The sequence below is a fragment of the Oreochromis niloticus genome, linkage group LG14 (genome assembly GCF_001858045.2).
Source record: "Oreochromis niloticus isolate F11D_XX linkage group LG14, O_niloticus_UMD_NMBU, whole genome shotgun sequence".
NCBI lineage: Eukaryota > Metazoa > Chordata > Actinopteri > Cichliformes > Cichlidae > Oreochromis > Oreochromis niloticus.
In genome coordinates, this window is record NC_031979.2 from 34229150 (window position 1) to 34250168 (window position 21019).

The following is a 21019-nucleotide window of genomic DNA, read 5'->3' on the forward strand; positions in this document are numbered from 1 at the left end:
GGGCATTTAAAGTGATAAGCTTAAAGAGCGAGTGTGGGGGGATAAATGCAAATCTTTGGAGAATTATACCTTGATTTGTGCAGCACTTTCTATTTTCAGGGCAAGAGTCTTAATTTTATTACCTCTGCAGAACTCTAATCTTTGCCTAGGAGCACAGGGTTCATCAGGGATATCCTCAGACTGAAACAATGTAAAGCAGTAGGCACAGAGGAGAACGTCCAAAGTAAACAGCCTCAGCTTGAGAAAACAAACAGCTTATATCATCTGTAAGTGAGCTGGGCAGAAAGCTTCTCCAGTTCACTATTTACAAACAAAATTTCCCTTTTCTCCTCCTATTTCTGTTCAGCCTGGCTCCAGCTATTTGCAGACCGTTGACTTAGCTTTGGTTTGTTTTCAGTGCAGAATGATCTAATCACTAAATCAATAACCAGCCGTTTTTTCAGCAAGTGAGATAATTATATTTATTTGGCTTCTGATGCTTTAAAGTCTGATGTTTCTGAACGGGAAGGCTGTTTCTGGCAACGGGATATTTAGAAGAGTACATTTGTCTTCCTCGTTCTCTTATTCTGAGAAGCTCAGTCCCATACTTCCTGTTAGCCTAAGTGAGAATGGGCATTAGTGATTCAGCCTTTTTCCCTTTCTAAAATTATTTACTGTTATTTATAAGATGAAAATGGCATTGCGGTAGTTTTTTTTTTTTAAGTTGATGCAAATTTAGAGGCTATAATTCTTTTTGTTGTTTACAATGTAAGGATATGAACATGCAAGATGTCTAAGAAATCCTCAGATCAGTGCATTCCTGACTGTTTTGTGGCCTTTAAGTTAAGATTGAAATTAATCATCATTGTTATTAATTTATGTGCCAACCAAATAGCTCGTAACAATGGGCCAGATACCCGTTACCAACAGGACAGCTTAAAGCATACCTTCTTCAAGTCCACAAAACACATATTGACCTGTCGGGGAGACTCCCGCACCCTCTTAGTTCCTCCTGAATCTGAGGTTTGACCAGCAGATGGACCCTCCTCTCAACCTGAAACACACCCCTCCTGTCCCCATCACCCTAATCTGCCAATTCACAGGCATCCAAGCAATGTTTCAGGCGTGTGTCAACCAAAACAGCCCCAGAGGCATTCACAGCCTTTAGGAGCTCCAGGGAAAGTCCTCCACCCCAGTGCTCCTGCCACCAAGGACTTGTTAAACTACCTCAGGGATCTCAGCCCGAGCAATGGGCAAGTTGTACCGTTTATCCTCAGACGTGAGACGAGTCACCTGACAGTTAGCAAGACTGTATTCAAGGCCTGCAGGGTTAATATGATTATATTTATTTAATGTTAAACTGTTTAAAAATGAACCCCAAAATTCCAAAAACAAATAAACAAGTGTGTGAATTATTTTAAATACCAACAAATTGTCCTATATTTTATATTTTGTCCTATATTGTTCTATACTGCTTAACGTAGTAGTATCCCCATCAAAGTATCTATAAATACAACACTGTCGGAATGAAATATAAACTCTATTTACAGAGAATATGGAAAATATGCTTGTAATACAGTGGATCTGGCAGAAGGAAGATTTTCTATTCAATAGTAATAATAATAATAATAATAATGATAATAATAATAATAATAATAATAATAATAATAATAATGCTTTTAAATTTGTTAAATTTAAAATTTAAGTTTGTTTAAATTTGTTGGATTGTCTGCTAAATCAATAATCACTCCTCCCCTGAAAAATAAAAATAAACCCAAAACAAACAACATTTTAACTCATGGATGCTGAACTCAGTGGTTCTGTTTAGGAGTTTGGACAAATACAAATACGCCATCTAGTGTGTGCAAAGCAAAATGACCACTTGACTTTGATTAAAACTTTGTGTTAATTTTTCTCAGCATGAATTTAAATTTATTTAAAAAAGGTCAAACGTCCACAGAACAGTCACTCCAGGACGTTGATGTATTTGAGACTGTGGTTGTGGCAGAAGTATCAGCAGTTGTTCTGCGATGGTACCACAGTGGCAGTAGTGACAATAGTAATGGTTTATGTAGCAATAATTAAAATTCTGTAATCATGTGCAGTTTAGTTTTTAAAGGGTATGCTGCTTCAAAATGCTGCAGTTCCCCGCGATGCTGACCAGCTAAATTTAAATAATAATAATAATAATAACATACAAATCTACAGATATTACTATACACTGTATATCTGTATGCATCTGTACTGACTTAAAGTGTTGCCTCTTTAAACCCCATTAAAGGTTTCTATTTAAATCTTAATTAGAAACATTTTATAACACAGTACAGTATAGATGGGATTAGCTAATAACAATGAAAGATTACAGTTTTTGTATTATAGTACTTTCACAGCCATCATCAGTATGAAGCACATGCAGGACGTGCTGTATATTCTTGGCAGTACTTACTGCTGCTAATGCGAGAAAAAAAAAAAGCTCCATGATCTAAATCTGTCATTTTCAATCTCAATCAAAAATCTTTTTGCCATTTCAGCCACGTATATATGGGATTGACTCTGTATTGTCCATAGCCAATCCCCAAATGGATTTTCCTAGATAATAGACAGCTGTATGATCTGATAGATTTGTGATGTAACGATAAAGAGGCTTCTATCAAAATTGCTGAAATCAGCCCTGATATTGATATCTAATGGAGCAGACCTGATGTCAGTTTCACCACACAAAGGAAAATAATATTAGAAAGAGGGGGAAAAAAATTCCCAGTTGACCAGATGTGTGCGCGCTCATCAGTCTGCAGCAGAACAATAACCGTAATGGCAGCTTGCCGTTGAATTCTCCCTTTTCCATCAGCGAGGAGGGAACTGACTGAAAAGACATATTTTTTCAATATGGAAATGTGTTCTATTTTTCCAGTCTCATTGTGAAATAATGGCTGTTTTGCTTGCCTCTTGACTTCCTATAATAATTAATCATGTGAAACAGCCCAAATACTTGGTTGTCACAGTTCACTGCTCTCTATATTTTCATTTGTAATAACTGGACACAATGAGAAGGTAATTCATTTTTGGAGGTTCAAATCTCAAAGAAGGCGGCAACGATTTATTCTTGTTCTCCCTCTTTCACTCGCTTTGCTCGCTCTCATTTTCTAGCACAAACTTAAGCAGTGCAACATTGTTTCTAGCAGAAAATTATCCAAAGTGGCAGCACGTGGAAGTGCAATGCAAGTGCAAAAAAACAGCAGCAGTGAGCATCAGATGAGTGATTATGAACACATTAGCAGTTTGAAGGTCAGAGGATAATGTATAAATCTGGAATCTCAAGAATGATCATGGCAGAAAAACACAAAGTGGAGAACGCCCCTCTCAAATATGTGCAGCCACACACACACACAGCAGCAGTTTAAGCACAGCGTGCAGAGAATAATGTAGATTTATGTGGAAGCTCATAAACCTCCTCCAGACGTGGTGAAATGATGGGTGTTCACCCAGCCGACCCCCCACCATCTGTCAGAAATTACCAAAAAGCACGCAGCTTCAGATTTAAACTGCAATCTCTCATTCCAGGCTCCCTGTTTGGATGTTTTTCTCTTTATTTCTTTTTTGTGTGTGTGCAGTTCAGTCCAGGGATCAGAAAAAATTTTTTTTTTTATTAACCACTTTACTCATTTTTATTGCATCGTATTTTAGATAAACTGGCCATTATAAAATGAGCCATTTCTCCTATTGAGAAGTTGAATCATGAACAATCATGAGTTTCCACCCTCATTTGAAAATATCTTGAGTAAAAAAACGAGTAATGCTGTCTTCTAAAGGCAGCTGGCACTGTGCTTCCATGCTGCAGTTTCTAAAAATAAACAGGCACTGATTTGAAACAGTAATTAAGTCTTTAAACATATCACTACAATTCACTTTCCTCTGATGCACTCAGGTCGTGTTAGTTTCACTCATAAATCTTCAGTATGATGGCATGAGTCAGGGCAGCCACTAGAAAAATAAAGAGGAACACATCACATCTGTCTCCTTTCAATCTCACAGAGTGGTTGAGCCTCCTGCTCTGCATCGACTGTCCTATTGATTTTTGCGATGAAATTGAATGAATACCGGGTGGGAGGACAATTATACATAAGTGGGAGTGGGAGGAGACTGACTGAGCTTTTGGGAGAAGTCTTTCACACACACTCTTAGTGCTACTCGGTTTGCAGAACTCTGCATAGGACGATTTCTTCTAGGAGATCTTTTTAAAGATTTTAGAAGTTAACACTTCAATCGGATGGTGATGGTTAAATTCCTGCTTTTATTTTTGAAGCTGAAGCCTAAAAATGAGATTTAAGATAAATAAATATTAGGTTTGTTCTTAACAGTTATGATTCACGTTATACTTTTAGTTCACCATAAAACTAAATATAAAATGACATATATACATAGTGTTGTCAAGAGTTAATCGGCTGGCTTTCCTCTTCATACAGGCCCTTTCATCCCAAGTGATGTTAAACTTATCTTTGCTTAATCGCAGAAAGAAAGAAAGAAAAAAACTATCAACATTAAATGAACTATGCTCTTTAAGATTCATTATTATGAATTTTGAAAAGTACATTATATTTTAAACTTTCAAAAAAGTGCAAAAAATCCATTGTACAAATACACAATTTACTGTATTTATGAGCCATAGCAAACACGTTATATTATGATTATTATCATTATGTACATGCTATAATAAACCACTAGTTAGGACACTTTGTCACTCCGCGTTTTATCAACCCATGTATGACTAACAGGGCCAAAAACGCACGCATAAGAAATAGACTGTGGAATCCATGAAATCCACCAGAACATGTTTACTGAGGAGCAGCAACACTTCTGCTCTTCGTCATGCTACCACAAGGTGGCACCAATGTTCCGCCACTTGAGGCACCAGAGCGGCTTTTACACCCTGATGATCCATTTAGCTGCAGTCAACCTTTTAACCAGTGTTAGAGTAAAAGCCAGAACAGCCTACTGTATGTACACTACCAGACCCTGCAGGGAAAGCAGGTGTGCGCCAGCTACACCTGCTTTGAATGATTTACTCTTTAAAAAAAAAAAAAAAACTGTGTCTATTTCAAGTGACAGAGGGAAAACAGGCTTTTTTAATTAGGAGCCTGATTATGGCATTACAGGATTAAATATTTATATCAAATTTAAGACCTTTTACACATTCTCAGTGGAGTATTCAGCTGACTTGTGTCTCAGCTGTTCTTGCCTCTTGTCCTTAAGTGACTACATAACATTTTGGACAACAGGGAATTCCAGTCTTTGGTTCCAAAATGAAGAAAAAAATCTTAGTGGTAACTTTTTCCATAAGAAAACTGCATGTGGGAGTCCAAATAAGATTTGCTGTTGGCTAAAATGAAGCTTTTGCATTTAGATTAGGACGCAGAGGGAAAACTGGGAAATTACAGTAACCTTGTCCTTCCACATTGCATGTGTTGCTCGGGAAAGTTTGTGGCAACTGCTTGAAGTGTTTGGTCAGTACCCAAAGCTGAAGAGGAGTTTGCAAAACCAAGTCTCTGAAAACCGTTTCCCTAACATCTGCTCATAGACCTAACCTAATAAAAACTCAAGAATGCCGTTAGTCTGTGTGCTTTACTGCTTATGGGGTTACTTCACTTTTTCCATATGCAGCAGCAGCAGCATGGGCGATCTGGCTGTGCAGGACCCTCAAAATTCTGCTTCCAGCGAATGTTGCCTCTGCTCCAAATATATAAATGTCCGTGTCGAGCTGAAACTGTGATACAGTTCAGATGCTCGCTGCAGCTCATACAGTTAGGTGCCTGCAGCATCCAGGCCTTTTGTACCTCTGAGCAGTTCCTGCTATTTGTGGTGCGGAATCTGTTTCAGACTGCAGCTTGGGATCCATCTGCCTTGGATTTGCCACGTATTTCCAGAGCAGGAGTCTGGCTCACCGGTGTGCTTCTCACGGTGATGTGAAATAGTGTGAGTGGCTGCTCTGTGCACGTGTGCTCGTGCGTGTGATCAAGCAGGACAATGTCACCTTGACTACAATCTACAGGAGGCACCGAGGACGATCGGCATCTGTAGAGCTCTGGACGGAGAAGGAGAGCGGGGGTTGAAGATATTTACGTGTCTCTCTGAGTGTGTGTGAGAATTTGCCAAACGTGTGAGTGTGTGTGTGCGTGAGAGAGGGAGAAACAGTGAGGCGGGTATAGCTCTCTCTCACAGCTCACAGTGCTGGAGGATCCCTCTTCAGACCCAGGCACAGCGACGCAGAGATGTCAGGCGCAGCACACACAGGTGGGTCATAAAGAGGAGCTGAGGGGACAGGTGGGCCTAGCTCAGGTTATGTAATTCCTATGCTGTCAGCTGTGTTTTTAATAATTATTATTCAATAATATTGATGCAAAACTGACAAAAATTTGAAAATAAGGGGGAGGAGACTTCTTCTTTTTTTTAGTACAAGTAGGCTGAACAGGCCTACAGTCTGGCCAGGGTCATCTGGATTGGTCCAAGCTCTCTGGACACAAAAATCTGGCAAACAATAACAAATATGAACAAAACAGATTTTATAAAAACCCTTCTTATTCATGTCATTCCTTCTTAAGTAGAAAAAAAACACCCTTCAGGCTCTTGCCAGTTGAATTCCACTCGCTGATTGAAATTTAAGGCAGAAATCAGCTGCAGGTTTCCACGTGTGTCCGAGGCTGCCTCCCTCGGCCTTTACAGACCTTCAAACAGCCGCAGCGGGACCTTCAAGCTCCCGTTCAGCCATAATTGCATTTGCCGCTGTAACGGAGTAAAAACCCGCCGCCGCCGCCGCATCCTTCGCTCTCCGCCACGTGACTCCGCCGGCAGCGCATATCCGAGTCCTTTCCGTTTTTCTGGACTAAAGCAGCCTCCAGCTTCGGCCAATCGCGTCTCAGCGGAGGCGTCTCTCTCTCCCTCTCTCTCTCCCTCTCTCAGTTTTTCGCTTTCTCTCGTGATGCTTTCACTTTCTGTCGAAAATCAGCGATTCTGAGCTTCGCGCGCACTCGATTTTGTCTGTTTGCTTGAGCGCATTACGCATCGTTTCTCTTTGGCTTGTTTAGCTTCGGCTAAAGCTTTTGCTTACTGTATTTCATTTGACCTCATACGTTGCAACTAAATTTGAGTCTCGGATCACGAGATGGTGAAGAGTGTTGTAACACAGCGCGGCTGATTGTTCATAATTAATAAAAAAGATTTTTTTTAAATAACGTGCACATTTTGCAAAGTGGGACATTTGTCCCGTGAAACGGGGAACTGAACAACGTAAAAAAGCAACACTTATTTTTGGCAAAACGTCGGAAATCCGAGTGTGCAGAAAACGAGAAAGGTATCACGAGGCCCTGTGACGTCAGCCGCTCCCCTGCGCTTCCTCCAGCAGCCAGTCAGCGAAGGGATGCTCTGAACGCAAGACTGCAGCATCTTCACCGAGAGAACGAGCAGGACAAAACGTCTCTTTCTCTGTCTTCCTCCAGCTCCGAGTCTCCGGACCCTTCTCACCCACCCGTCACCCCTGGGTGTCTTCGCGACTGGAGCCAGGAAAGGATAAGAAGAACGAAATTCTGATAGCCTAAGAATCGGATTTTTTTTCTATTATTGTTATTATTGCTTCACCGATCACCCTTTCCTTTCTTCTCTCCTCGGCTGACTTCGCCTCTTTGCGCTTTGCGTTGTGTTTTTGTTTTGTTTTGGTTATTGTTCCGTTTCGCTGGTTATTGCAGAGGAGCGCCACCATCCTGTACCGCCTGACATGAGTACTGGTTGCAGCGGAATGATACACATATCCTAGCCCGCTTATCTGAAGGTTGATGGAACTGTGACGCTCCACTGGCACGTTTTTAGTAGCCTAGAAGTCGCTCCATCTGCAGAGGTCTCCTGTTTTCTCCCTCTCTGAGCCGCTCCAGCGTTTCTTTCTTTCTGCCCCTGCGCAGCATCTCTCTGTACGCACGGCGCACCACGGAGAAACGCGCAGCTAACCTACCCCGTTCGTAAGAAACAGGCGTATTTTGCAATTCCTAAATCGCTTTTACCCTCTCCAAGGACTCATCTGCACGGCTACGCTGCGTAAAAAAAACGGAAAGGGGGGATTTAAACGCAAACGCAGCCTAAGCATCCAAGAGCAAGCTCGAAAATGATGGCCGGCGGAGCAGTACAACAAAACGGCATTTTCTCAAATCCTCACCATCACAATCAACAACCACACATGGAGTCCGATCCCCCGGACTCACGTAAAAGACCCCTGGAGACCCCAACGGAGGCCAGCAGCACCAAACGCACAAACACGGGAGGTAAGAGCGGCGCTGGGGGATGCGGGAGCTGTTCGGGTTTCGGTGAATGTTGCTTCGTCTTGAGGCAGGCAGAGAGAAAGCAGAGCAGGTTGATCTGATTCTTGATGTGCACCATGGCGTGGTGGAAGGGCAAATTCACACATTTAGGGATTAAAAATAAAATGATACAGGCTAAATTTTAGGGAGACCGTCTTTTTTTTATTATTCGCTTCGTCATAAGCGACAGTCATTTTCCATCAGTATTAAAATAATCACGGGTCGCCGCATTTGATGGAAAGGAAACAATGAGAGGGACTTGGGGGTGGGGGGTGTTATTTGGAGGGAAGCCGTCGCTTCCCCTCTTGCACATCCTGGATGATTTAGCCTCTTTACATCAGCCGAATTGGGTGTTTTTATTGCGTCTTAAGATTTACGCGCAGCCACAGCGGCCATGCTGGAGCCAAAATGAGGATGTAAACAAGTGAAAGCCAGATCAGGCTAGTACGTGATCGCAGGGTCTCATCCCGTCGACGGATGACCTTGTGATAATCTCACACATCAGCCACCATCGCCGCTTTGTGTACAATTACACAAGCGGATAAACAAGCGGACTCATATTAACAGCAGGCCTGTGGCGAGCTAGGGAAAACAGGGGGAATCCAGAGCAGTTTAGAATGCGACAGTCTGTGTTAATGCAGTGTGTCAGGGAGAGGATATTTTTATCATTCATTGTTGTCCTGATTTTAATATTCTGCGGCTGGAAGGGAAAGCTGATTTTTTCCCCACTAATTTCTTCGATGAATGATTTCTTCATTATTCTCTGGTTTGATGAAATATGGATATGTCACCATGGTAATCACCATATTTGGTTTTTGTTTACATGCTGTCATGCGCCAAGCATTCCCATCATTACAACCATCAGTAGCCTATCCTGGCCATGCACCCTATCATGGACATTTGGACATACAATACACCTTTAAATGTGCTATTTATACTCAGCAAAAAGATGATAAAGGTTTAGGAGACTTTTTAAAATGCTGCTGGAGATTCTGGGAGTAGATCCAACACACCCTTTAAAATGCTTAAATAATTAGATTCTATAGGTTTTAATGGGACCTGATCTTTTAGTGCAGAGAGTTCAGTCTGACTATGATTGTGAAGACTGAATATTTGTAATGCCAGTTAGACTGATTTGAGGACTAGTTATATGCTTAAGGTTAAGATACCTAACGTGTTCTCTAATGTGGAGTTTGTTAGAGTTTAGTCCCAACTGTAATTCTCACCAGGGCCTTAAAGATTGAAAACAGCATTTAAAATTTTAGCTTTAAACTCTGAAATGTCTTCAGTGTTAAACTGAATTCCCTGAACAAACAAAACAAAACAAAACCCCCCCAGGGAATGTAATTTTCATTGCAGGTAATTCTGCCGGTATATTAAAGAGGAACCTCCGTCGTATTAGAGAGGGTGAGCATGACTGAGCTGTGATTGTTGGCCTAATTTCTCAGTCTTGATTTGAAATGGTCAGAAGATTTGGCTTCGCTCAGTTAGTGCAACTGTTATGGCTGCTGTAACACGATCTAAACATAAACTCTCGCAGATCCATAGGGCTTAAGTGCCCTGTTCCTTTTGGATGACAATGACAGGTGGCATAATGTGAAATTTGAAAACAAACTTGTGTTTAGTGCGAGCTAAGCGACAGACTCCTCTGGATTACTGAAATTCATCTTTTGGTAGATCTTTGCATGAACTGGCCCCAGTGGAAAAAAACATCAGGACGGCCATTTATAACAGATTCTTCAGGTCCCGCCAGGAAACATGACAGCCATCCTCAGGAGTAATAATTAGACAGCGAGTGAGGAGAGTCCGACTGAGGAGGTGTGAGCTGCAGGTTCGCCAGCAGTGTTTAACTCCAGATCGATGCAGCACTCAGAGCACTAAAGGCTCCTCCTCACTGTACGTAAAAAGCCCAGGCGGCCCCTCTGGGGACTTTCTTCCTGCCTGCGTAACGCTCAGGCCGCTTGTCCATTTAGACAAATGAAAAGGTTGGAACGGTGATGATGATGATGATGATGATGATGAGACAGCTAAACAGACTCAGGCAGAGAGGACGGCTGCAGTGCTGCCAGCTCAGCCAGCAACATCAGGCCGATGATCCGATAGCATTTGGTTGAAAATGAACAAGTAGCTCCTACACACACACACACACACACACACACACACACACATGCAAAACTACAGCAACAAAGAGGAATCAGAGCTTGGTTGTGGGTCTATTGTGACAAATTCTGCACTGACAGTAAACTCTACTCTGTTCTGAAAATGCATTTTTGTTTGAATTTTAATCTGAGAATTTGGTCTTGTTGATTTAAAGCTAGAATTATCTGGATAACAGCGTTGAGCCTAACCTAGATTTTTACTTGGATCAAGATACGCAAAGTGTTTGTATGCCTGACTCTTGATGGAGAGAAAACATTCACCATGTAATGGCTGATTTTAGCCAAGCAGAAGCTGTATTTTTTCACAGAGAACATGCTTTTGTATTTGATATTTTTTAAGCTGCACCCACGCTGCAGTTGTAAATTTAGAAATCAAAGTGGTGCTAAGAGATCATAATAATGGTTGTTTTTATGTATGATTAGTTTACACCACACACTCCCCACCCCCTGTGCTTCCTCTCTCTGTAGTGGCCTTCCTGCAGCCCCTATTTGAAACTGAAGGCATTGTATTCCCTCACCAAGAAACTGAGACTCATGGTAAGAGAGACTTTGATTTTGATCTTCTACCTGTTTTATAATCTTTACTGTGAAATTCTGATTCACAACACAGACTTAATGTGCAAAATCCTGGAGTAAAAATAAAAGATATAGGGCTTTTAACAAGGTGGTCTGACTGCTGCAGGGCCTGATATTTAAATAGGATTTAAAGCAACATTTAACACCCTCATATCCTGCTCATGATTCAGGATAATGCATGCTGATGTTTTTTATATTGTATGTTACCAGTTCCATAACATTCATTGTCATGCTTTTTATACAAATCCAGTGTTTCTTTTGTCATGATACTCAACATTGCTGCTCAGATGATGACCTTTGACCTCATGCTAGCCATGCCATCAAAGCATTTGGGTTTACGACCGCTGATGTATTGTTGAAATGTTCATTCACTGTTCACTGTGGTTAAAATGTGCCAAATGATGGCTGCAGCGTGCAGCTGCTGCTGGGTAAGAGACGCACAACAGGAAGACTGAAGCTTTATTGAGTAGACCTAAAAAAGAAGGAAGAAAACTTTTAAATCAAAGAAATTTATCTTTATCAAAGTTTTAAAATATTTTTAAGTCTTTTTTTTTCCTCCAACAGCTGCAGCTTATAAATATGTCCAGATGTAGGTTTTAATGCCAGGGCATTTCCATTCATATCAATCAGATCTGCTGCGTTCATTAGAAGCGAGAGTATGCGTTTGGGTCAAAAATGATGAGAAAAGATGGACCTGGATTTTTCCAGTGTCCAGGGTTTATCCAAATATCTGTGTGTGTGTTTGTGTGTGAGAGGGAGTGAAGAAAAAGGCAAGCGACAGAAAGAAGGAGCTGGTCTGCTGTCAGACTGTAGATAGGAAAACATGGGACAGCTATAGCCCTGCGGGTCATAAATCACAGCTACGCCTTATAAAAAAGCTGAAGGTCTTAAAGACGGAAAGATCAATGAGGAGCTGCAGTCGCTGCTGTTCACAAGCTCCCACCCCCACCACGGCTTTAATCCACCAGCCCGAGCCCATTCTTATCTCTGCGCCTCCCGCTCCCCTCACCGCGTCCAGCAGGGTTCTTCGGGATATTAAAGAAACTCAGAGTTCCCTTTTATCGTGTACATATATGATCAGAGACGTTTAATGAGCTCATTCATGCTTAATCCAGTTTCCTATGTTTAAATAGATTATTTACAAAGACGGGCTTGATCATGATGAATTCAAAGGATAAATATCTTCCAGTAATTTCATAATTTATACATTTGGTGCCACTCAGGGTTCACTATTTCAATGTGTTCATGTGTTTTGGTCTTTTCTTATCATTTAATTGTGTATATATATATAATTTGAATGAAAAATCCTAAAACCAACAAAATAGGTCTGGAGCCAAACGCCTATAAAGCAGCCAGAATTATTAAATCATGCTAAACATCTTACTAAATCATTGTAATTCTCAGCATTTGTTATTCACTGATATTGTTTACATCAGCTATGTGTGATGCATGGCTTACATTTAATTTTTTCAGCTTAGCTTTAAAAGAAATATACTTTTATTAATTTGAACTATTTGCGTTATGTGCAGTGAACTGTAGCCACTTGAAAATAGATCCATAAGTCGCTAAAAAGCTTTTTAGAAGATGAAATATTTTCCAGTGCTATATGTAGAGAATGTTCTTTGCATTGTAATATTTTATCGAAGCGTCCTGGAAGTTGCATGTTTTTCATTCATTTTAATCCAAGTAAGATGTAGAATCCAGCACCATAGGTTAAAGCACCGGATTGATTTGTTTGGGCTAATGCAAAGAACCAGTGCATACAAATACCCAGGAACAGCCTTTCAGTCTAAAAGAAATTACTCTGATTCAGTCCACTGAAAACAAATGCAGCTTTCAGGGGAAAAAACCTGCTTGTATAAGCCATTAAGAAGCCTTACGTAAGCACAAACCAAATAAACTGGAGTGGGTTTTTTGTTTTGTTTTTTTGATTTTCATGTAGGTGATCAGGAAACCAACATGTGACTGTGTGGGAGCTGTGCAGGTTTATCAGCTTGGATAAGTTTGCTGACCTTGGTGCACAGAGATTCTCAGGCCTTTAATTATAAGCCTTTAGTGTTTTTTTTCTTCTTTCTCCTCTTTTTTTCCTCCTTGTCTTCTCTGCTGCCTTTAAGATATAATACATTCATTTAGTAAATGGATGGACTGGCAAGCCAGTGCTGGGAAGAAGAAGGAGGGGCTTGAAATGCCCTTGCCAAGTGACATTAGGGGACTAGACTAGCAGTACACTCAAAGCTTTCCGTGTGTCTGTGTGTGCATGTGTGTGTGTGTGTGTGTGTGTTATATGTTTGACTTCAGGTACAAAAAGCAAAGATGAAGTTTAACGAAAAAGATGAGGTGGTGTGTAAATGATATGTTGCGCTGCACACTTACAGTAGCAGACCCAGAGTCAGGCTGTGACTCGAGCCTTGACTATATGAGACAAGGCCTTTGATGGCATTGATCTGAGTGTTTTCTGTTGCTCCTGGAGCTGAGCTGTGCATCCTTTTTTGGGCCATCCATACAAAGGAGGACAGTCTTCCTCACATTGATCGGCCGTCTGGTCGAGGAGGAAGAAACCCCGACACCACCCAGACCGAGTTTCACTCCTAAATTCAGCTAAAACTGCTTCACTCTGAGCCAGATTGAAGACAATAAGCTCATATTTTAAATTAAATATCAACACGTTACAACTGTTGATGCTATCTTACAAAATATGCACAGTTGTATTTTTTCCTGCCGTTAAACTCAAGGCGATATTTTTGGTAAATATAACGACTGATAGCGTTCCCGCTCGTCCTTTAGCGCGAGAGTCAGAACACAGCGTTCTCCTCTGCGACACGCCTGTTTTGTTCACTCGTAAGCGTTCCTCGCCCGCTCCCTCTCCTCTCTCCCGGGTTCATTCTTTCCATCTTCCTCTCCTCTTCATCCATACTAATCATGCTCTATTCAGACCATCATGACTCCACTCTCCTCCCCCTCCTCCTCCTCCTCCAGTCCTCCTTCACCCTCGTCCTCCCATCATTTCATCCCCCACCCACTCCCCCATCATCAATTGCTGGCTGCTATTGACGACGCTCACTCGGCAACTGTTTCCGAGGCTGTCAATCGATTTGGAGCCGCCATCGACTTGAATCTGCCACCGGTAGCTGCAGTTCTCCTTCTCCTCTATTCTCTCCTCTTCTTCTTCTTCTTTTTTTTTTAAGCCACTGCGTCAAAAAAAAAAAAAAAGCAAAGAAGCCATTGTACAGGGTGGGGTGAAGGCACTGAGAGGTGCTAATGTTCCCACAAAGGGAAGCATGTGATTGGTTTAGCGAGACATCGGTCACAGCTAGCTGGTCGCTGATAGGTGAGGAGAGCTGAGCGGCGATAAATATGGATGAGGGAGCGATGAAAGGGCCGATGCAGGGAGGACAACTGGAAGGGCCCCCCTGCTTTGAAATAGCCTCGGTGTATGAACAATACACACCACTTTTCACACACACTCTGAAGAGAGAGAAAGAAGGCGGCTTCGGCTATCTTTGTTAGCGTAGCCGCCGTGTCTGCTCCGATTTCTACGCAGACGCCCTGATGACAGCACATATGGAGGCAGTATGCAGGCATTTGATTGGTTCTCCCCAAATCGCTATTCAAACTGAAACTCTGCAGCACGATGTTTCTCTTATCTCAGATAAGCTCTTTCAGGCACGTGATAAATCGGTAGAGGAACCCATTCTCTTTCTATAATTATTTGCCTCCTGCAGGTGTTGCTCTATCGAGTTGGGCATCTTTTAAGTTTCATAATTTTGTAATTTATTCTAATTTTTGTTGCGAAATTGTTTGCATGTAACCCGAGCCCCTCCGGCATCATTTTTAAATTGAGATGTTGCTTCTCTGCAAACTTCTACGCGATTGCTGGCACAAAAACAAATGAGAGTATCTGCATGCTGCTGGCGTTGGAATCGTCTCGATGCCTTTAGGGATGTTCGTGTGCGATTTTTTAGATATTGACTTCAAACTTTAGATGTAAAAACTTTATGAGATATTGATATGTTCTAAAGCAAGCAATTAAAATAATGAACGCTCCTTCTGTGCTGCGGAAGTGTCAGCTAAAATGAAAGACGCAGATGCTGGAGTGAAATTAAAGAAAAGGTGAAATAGAGACATTTCCTCCTGCTCGCCTTCCTCTGTGAGTTCTCTGTGTTTATGAGCGACGATGGCTATCTCTCAGAATGAAGACAGCTGGTCAGAGCCTCACTGCTGGAGTGCTTTACGTCTGTGTGTGTGTGTGTGTGTGTGTGTGTGTGTGTGTGTGTGTGAATGCTTCCTTCCAACAAAAGAGAAGAGGACTGGAGGGGGTGTGTTAGACAAAGCCTGCCCCCCTTAACTCTCCCTGCTTAGAGGAGATGAATATTTTCCAAGTCCCCAGAGCTGTGAACCTCCATACCAGAGCCCCCCTTTCCCTCATCCAAGGCTGTGTTCACACTGCTACACTTAAGACATTTCCCCCTCATGTGGGTTTCATATTTACATTTGACCTATATTATTTTATAAAGACAGATTGGGGTATTTGGTACTGATATCTGTCATTATTGTTGGATTTCAGAAGTTCCCCTAGATATTTAATCTTGTCAGAGTGGAAAAAATATATAAAGGGGGATTGAGGCCATTGTTGTACTGGAAAATTAGTTGCTGGAATCCAGATTAACCCTTATTTTTATGCTTGACTTAATTCTGATTAAACCCTTCACATAAAGGTATATCAAAAAGTTGTGGCTCCTAAATTATACACATATTTTGTATTGACCCACTTTGTATATTTATATTGAAAAAAGTGCCAGAAAATGCATTTTTTTTAAAGTGAGTGTTTAGTGAACCTCCCGATGAAATTAAAAACAAAATTTGCATATATGACTTTTAATTTGTATCCAATTTGCAACATTGAGTTTATTCCGTTACAAATGTTGTGCAATTTATTTATTTTTTTAGGGAAGAAAAGTCAAACTGATGATGTAGAAATGTCAAAAACTCACAAAAACTAATATGACACACTTAAATAATTTAATTTACATTTGATCTTTTTAATGTTTAAATCCAAGTGTTGGTTAAGGAATTAACATTTTGAATTCACTTTTTAAAATCTACTAATACTGATAATTAGAGATTCAGGTTTCTGAAACTGAATTATAGCAAAGCAAAAACAACAAAAGTGGTGAAAAAGATGGAGAGAAAATATTTCTCTTTTAAATAAATGAACATCGGTCTTACAATTGAAGACTATAACAGATATATCTATATATCTTTCTATTGTTTTGGTATTGGTTATTTCAGAGACATTTTGTTTGCGGATACCAGTGCAGGGAATTACTGACAAATGTCATTCAGCAGTGTAACATTCATAACTGTGATTCTTCAGATAGAGTATACTCCAATCATGTCATTTCTGTAACAACAAACCTCTTAATTCTGAATTATAACAGGCACTCGTGTGCATTTTTTGAATTTCCAAAGCCTTTGGTCAGGAGCTCTCTACATACTTCCAAAAGTCAGGTTTTTGCATAATATTCATAGCAGAATATGACCAAGTATCAGGGGAGTAGAGCGCAAGTGCCCCGAAGAAAAGAGCTGCCAAACACTTACAAAATAATGAAATGACTGGACATGTAATTTACAAACTAAAACTTCAGTTAAGTGGTGACTTTAAGTGTGCTTGTTTGAGTGAAGCGTTTGAGGAAAAGTAAAAGAATACGAGAAAGGCTTTGTGATCTTCAACCTTCCTACCCTGCCTGTGCAGGCCTGTGGACACCAGATCCTGGGATTTGAGCCCCCGATCCCCCAGCATGGAGAGCCTATTCTGGGCCTGGCGGGTCTGCAGGGGCCTTAGCAACAGATTGGACTGTTTACTCATCCAGATATGCCATGGTGATGAAGGATTTATTATTTATACATGTTGAGATTGGCCTTTCTTGACCTGCTGAACATATGCAGAGATTTTGCACAATTTAATCAGCCCTAGTTTTTCTGTGGCGCTCGTGCCTAAACATATCTTTTTTAAAAACATGTTACTATTATAGAAATGGACACTGCTGTACAGCCGTGTAGTTCGGCCACATGTAACCTTAGTGTCAGGCCTGCTGGTTCCTTTAATGATGACAAACTTTAGGGGTGTCGTGGGTTATCCACATTTTTATTATATCACACAGTCACACAGAAAAAAAGATGCAAGTCTTTAATCAAAAAATCCTTTTGGCTCGTAAAAGAAAGCGTGTGTACTTCCTGTGTGTGTTGTAACTAAACTGCAGAGTGAAAACAAAGACCCTCATCACAGCAACCAGTAGGGAACCCTGTAGTTACTCAGCTGCACATCTACACAAACACACCCACATCTATACACACACACACACACACACACACAGACACACACTCACCATTATCTACTTTGTTCTTTAGTAGCCAGTGGTTTAAAGTTTTAATCCCTCCATTTTCTAGCCCAAATGATTTAATTTCCTTTTTAAAACTGTGTGTGTTTGTGGTTTGTGGTTTGTGTTGAGGGAATCCTGTGGGTTCCTGAGCACTGGAAGCTTGCAAGTTTACATCATCTGGGGAAAAAACCATGTACACAGTAAAGCAGAAATACTAAACTAATAATACAAAAATTAAACGGATTATTAGCTGCCATTTTAAGGCGTGTATTTAACTCATTCCTATTCAGCTTTTGTGTTATGTACAGTTTACATAACACAACAGCTGAACGGGAATGAGTTATCAGTGTGAATCGGAGCATCGGAGGAAAAATACGCACATGCAAGTTTACACTTTTTTAAAAATAACTTTAAGGTCTTCGTAGCCTAACATAAACTAAGTGGATCTCTGCAGCTGTGGGGTTAGAGGTATCTGTGGGGAAAAAAGAGAAATTGTTTTAAATGGCCTGCTCTGTCTAAACTTGAAGCTCTCCTGTTTTGATTGTGTATCTCTGTAAAGGAAGCATGACTGGTAGACATTTAACCTTCCACGGCCAATATCAGCCATATCAGCCCATTATAGAAATGCTGGATTGCAAATAAGCAAACTGAGTGTAACTGAGCACCAACTGAGCACGTGCTCATTTATACAAACTGCTCTGTTCAGTCACACTGTGTCTACTTGTATCAGTTAATAAGTCAACTCTAACTAAAATGTCATGTGACTTAATGATGGTTCGCTTAGAAAACCATAAAAATGGTGGAGACTCTTCTCCTATTTTACTTAGAATAGTTCACAATGCAAATTGATACTTTTTTTGAAGTTTCCTTGAACTGTGCCTCTGTCCAGCCCCTCAGTTCATCCTCTGTCTCTAACAAACCATTTTACCTCTTTAAAGACAATTTCCTTCTAACTGGTTCCCCTTCCAAAGATAATAAAATGTGAACAGCAGGTGGGCGGGGCTTCGCTCCTTACAGTTCGAGCTGTATACCTGAGGCCATGTCCACACTAATACGTTTTCGTTTGAAAACACATCTTTCTCTCCGTTTTGGCCTTCCATCCCTTATGAAAAAGCTCTCCAAAGTGGATAAATTTGAAGTCGCTGTTTTAGCGTCGCAGTGTGGACTGCGAAAACGGATACTTTCAAAAACAATCACAAATTTTAGTCATATGATGCAGTCATGTGACCAATTCAACTAAGATGGCGGACGACATTGTACAGCAGTTGTTTTCTTTGCTCTCAATTTTGACAGCCCTATTAAAGATTAATATTAGTTTGTACATGCTCCAGATAGCTGGCGCGACATTTCAAGGAGCCGGAAAGTAAATAAACAGCAGACAGAAATGATGCAGGTCTAATCGTCTTACGTTTCATGCATGCGCAGTAAGAGGAACGTAGCGTTTACAGTGGGGATGAAAATGTTGAGCATTTTTAGACGAAAACGCCGTTTTCAAATTTATCTGGATTAGTGTAGACGTAGCCTGAGATGACTATTTCGCACTCACAACCCCCCATCATGGCAGATGACTGCCCCTCCCGGGTTCTCCTGGAGATTTCTTCTTGTCAAAAGGAAGTTTTTCCTTCCCACTGTCACCAAGTGCTGTAGAAATGGAAATTAAGGCATACATTACGAGGGATTTTATTGATACCTATACCGAAAAGGATTCTGCTCACAGACCCAGTTTGTTACTGATCCCCTTTGTGACCACTGAACATTTTTGTTATGGAAAAAAAAAGATTTATAGAATTTATTTTCAGATTTAAAGCTGTATTATTATCTGAACTGCAGGTAAAGAAAAAGTGTAATAAAAATACTTGCATGTGGTTCTGGTGCCAAAGCGCCACTGCCACGACTTTGAGGTCATTGTTGCGCAATGTGAACAGAGTAAGTTGATGAATTGAATTGACGAGTACTGAGACATACGGTTTTGATGGAGTTTTGCAACCTGGAGCTGATTCTCAACCAGAACAAGTCCTTGATTCACGCTCCTATTCACTGTGTTGCTCGTGATTGTTGTTGACAAATGAGGAACAGGAGCACCGAGTGAAATGTTCACCTTCCCCAAATTCATACCTCTGCACACCTGGGCAGCTGCCGCATAACACTGCTGTTTGACTGCCAAACTCCAGCTGTGTTCAAATAAAGTTTAAACTTATAAACGTCTCGTTTAATCGCTTGCAGCTCTCCCTCGATGACATTAAGGTCATTACGGTATCCTGAAGTGTAGCCTTTTAGGAACGCCACAGAACACCCCCCTCCGTACTTTCTGATAGATAAAACAGTAAGAACTAATCAGTAAGAATCACCACAGCTGTAATTACGGTGTTTATCTTGTTCGTATTTGGACTGAAAGTTTACATGCTCATTATGTTGTCAGCATGAAAGAGGCGCTGCACATGAAGGGGGCCGGGACTCTGTATCTCTGATGATTCTTTATTTCAAAAATTGCACAAAATAGTAGCAGAGAACAATGAGTCTGACATCATGCCGAGACATCGGGTTTTTAAAGCACCCCGACGCTGCCGCGAGTCGCCATTAACCTCAGCAGGTGACTCTGGTTTGATTGGCGTGTTTTTTGGCCTGACTCTGCCATGGAACGCTCCTTTAGCATCATCAGCAAACCCAGTGAGCTTTTAGCGATTTCTAGAAAACCAAACATTTTTCTGGAAGCATTTCTGTTACCTTTTTTTCCAGCGAATAAACAAAACACCCACTAATAGTGTTTTACCACCGCTTTTTAATTCGCTGAGCTTTGAGAGGCTGTAACGCGTGGGTGAGCTTTGCGTGACCTCTGCTGGAGTTTGAGGTCGACACTGGTAGGTCAGATATGGCCAGGAGAGCCTCCAGCTGTTTGTTATGGTTGAGTAAATGAGCACACAGGATTTTCACCTGTATCTTTGGGATGCAGAGTGACACTGAAGCCAGTGTTGTACTGTTGTACTGTACTAAGACTATAACCAAACTGATCTCTGTGGGCAGGGTCACCAGTAGCATGAGATAACTAAATAAATAGCCAAGTGTGATTTGTTTTGAATCAGGGTTATTGTGCATTTGTGGTTCGCTTTTAGTTTTTACCAGGGAATTATATTCAAACTGTCAAAACGATTTTGTGAAGTCTCGTATGAAAGAGTTTGGTAAGTGCATACTGAGTCAAAACATCACATCCTTAAGTACAGAGCAGAGTATAGAGACTAATGTGTCTCGGCTATGGAAGGATCTCTTTATGCCGTGCATTAAGAGCTACGGCTTTGAGAGGCTGAGAGAAAGACAGCGAAAGATGCACAGCTTCTCAAGTTTTGTCGATGTTTATGTGCTTTTAAAAAGCAGTTAAAACTTGAGGAATGTTCATAAAACTTTTGCTGTAAACTATGGTGCAGCGTGGGAGGAGGAGGCAGGTAGCTCTGCACAGATTTCAAGCTTCTTTTTTCATATCTAGAAGTTCATATTTTTGAAAATTGAGTCACAGCAGTTGTCAAACCTGATAAAAGATTTTTCCAGAAGTGCGATCCAATTCGTGTTATATAACCCTGTTTACCAATCAACA

General features: G+C 41.0%; 1 protein-coding gene across 2 annotated transcripts in view; it reads left to right on the forward strand.

The window, feature by feature from the left end:
• Nucleotides 1-7219: 7219 nt before the first annotated feature.
• The window catches only part of nova2 (NOVA alternative splicing regulator 2), an 88923-nt gene continuing 75123 nt past the window's right edge, over nt 7220-21019 (forward strand). Inside the window, exons 1-2 of one of the 2 annotated variants that reach the window (XM_005461108.4) lie at nt 7220-8282; nt 10946-11014. In XM_005461108.4, the coding sequence (XP_005461165.1) occupies nt 8126-8282; nt 10946-11014 (226 nt within the window). In that variant the 5' untranslated portion in view covers nt 7220-8125. The remainder of the gene's footprint in view (nt 8283-10945; nt 11015-21019) is intronic. The other variant, XM_003456376.5, reaches the window with a different exon arrangement.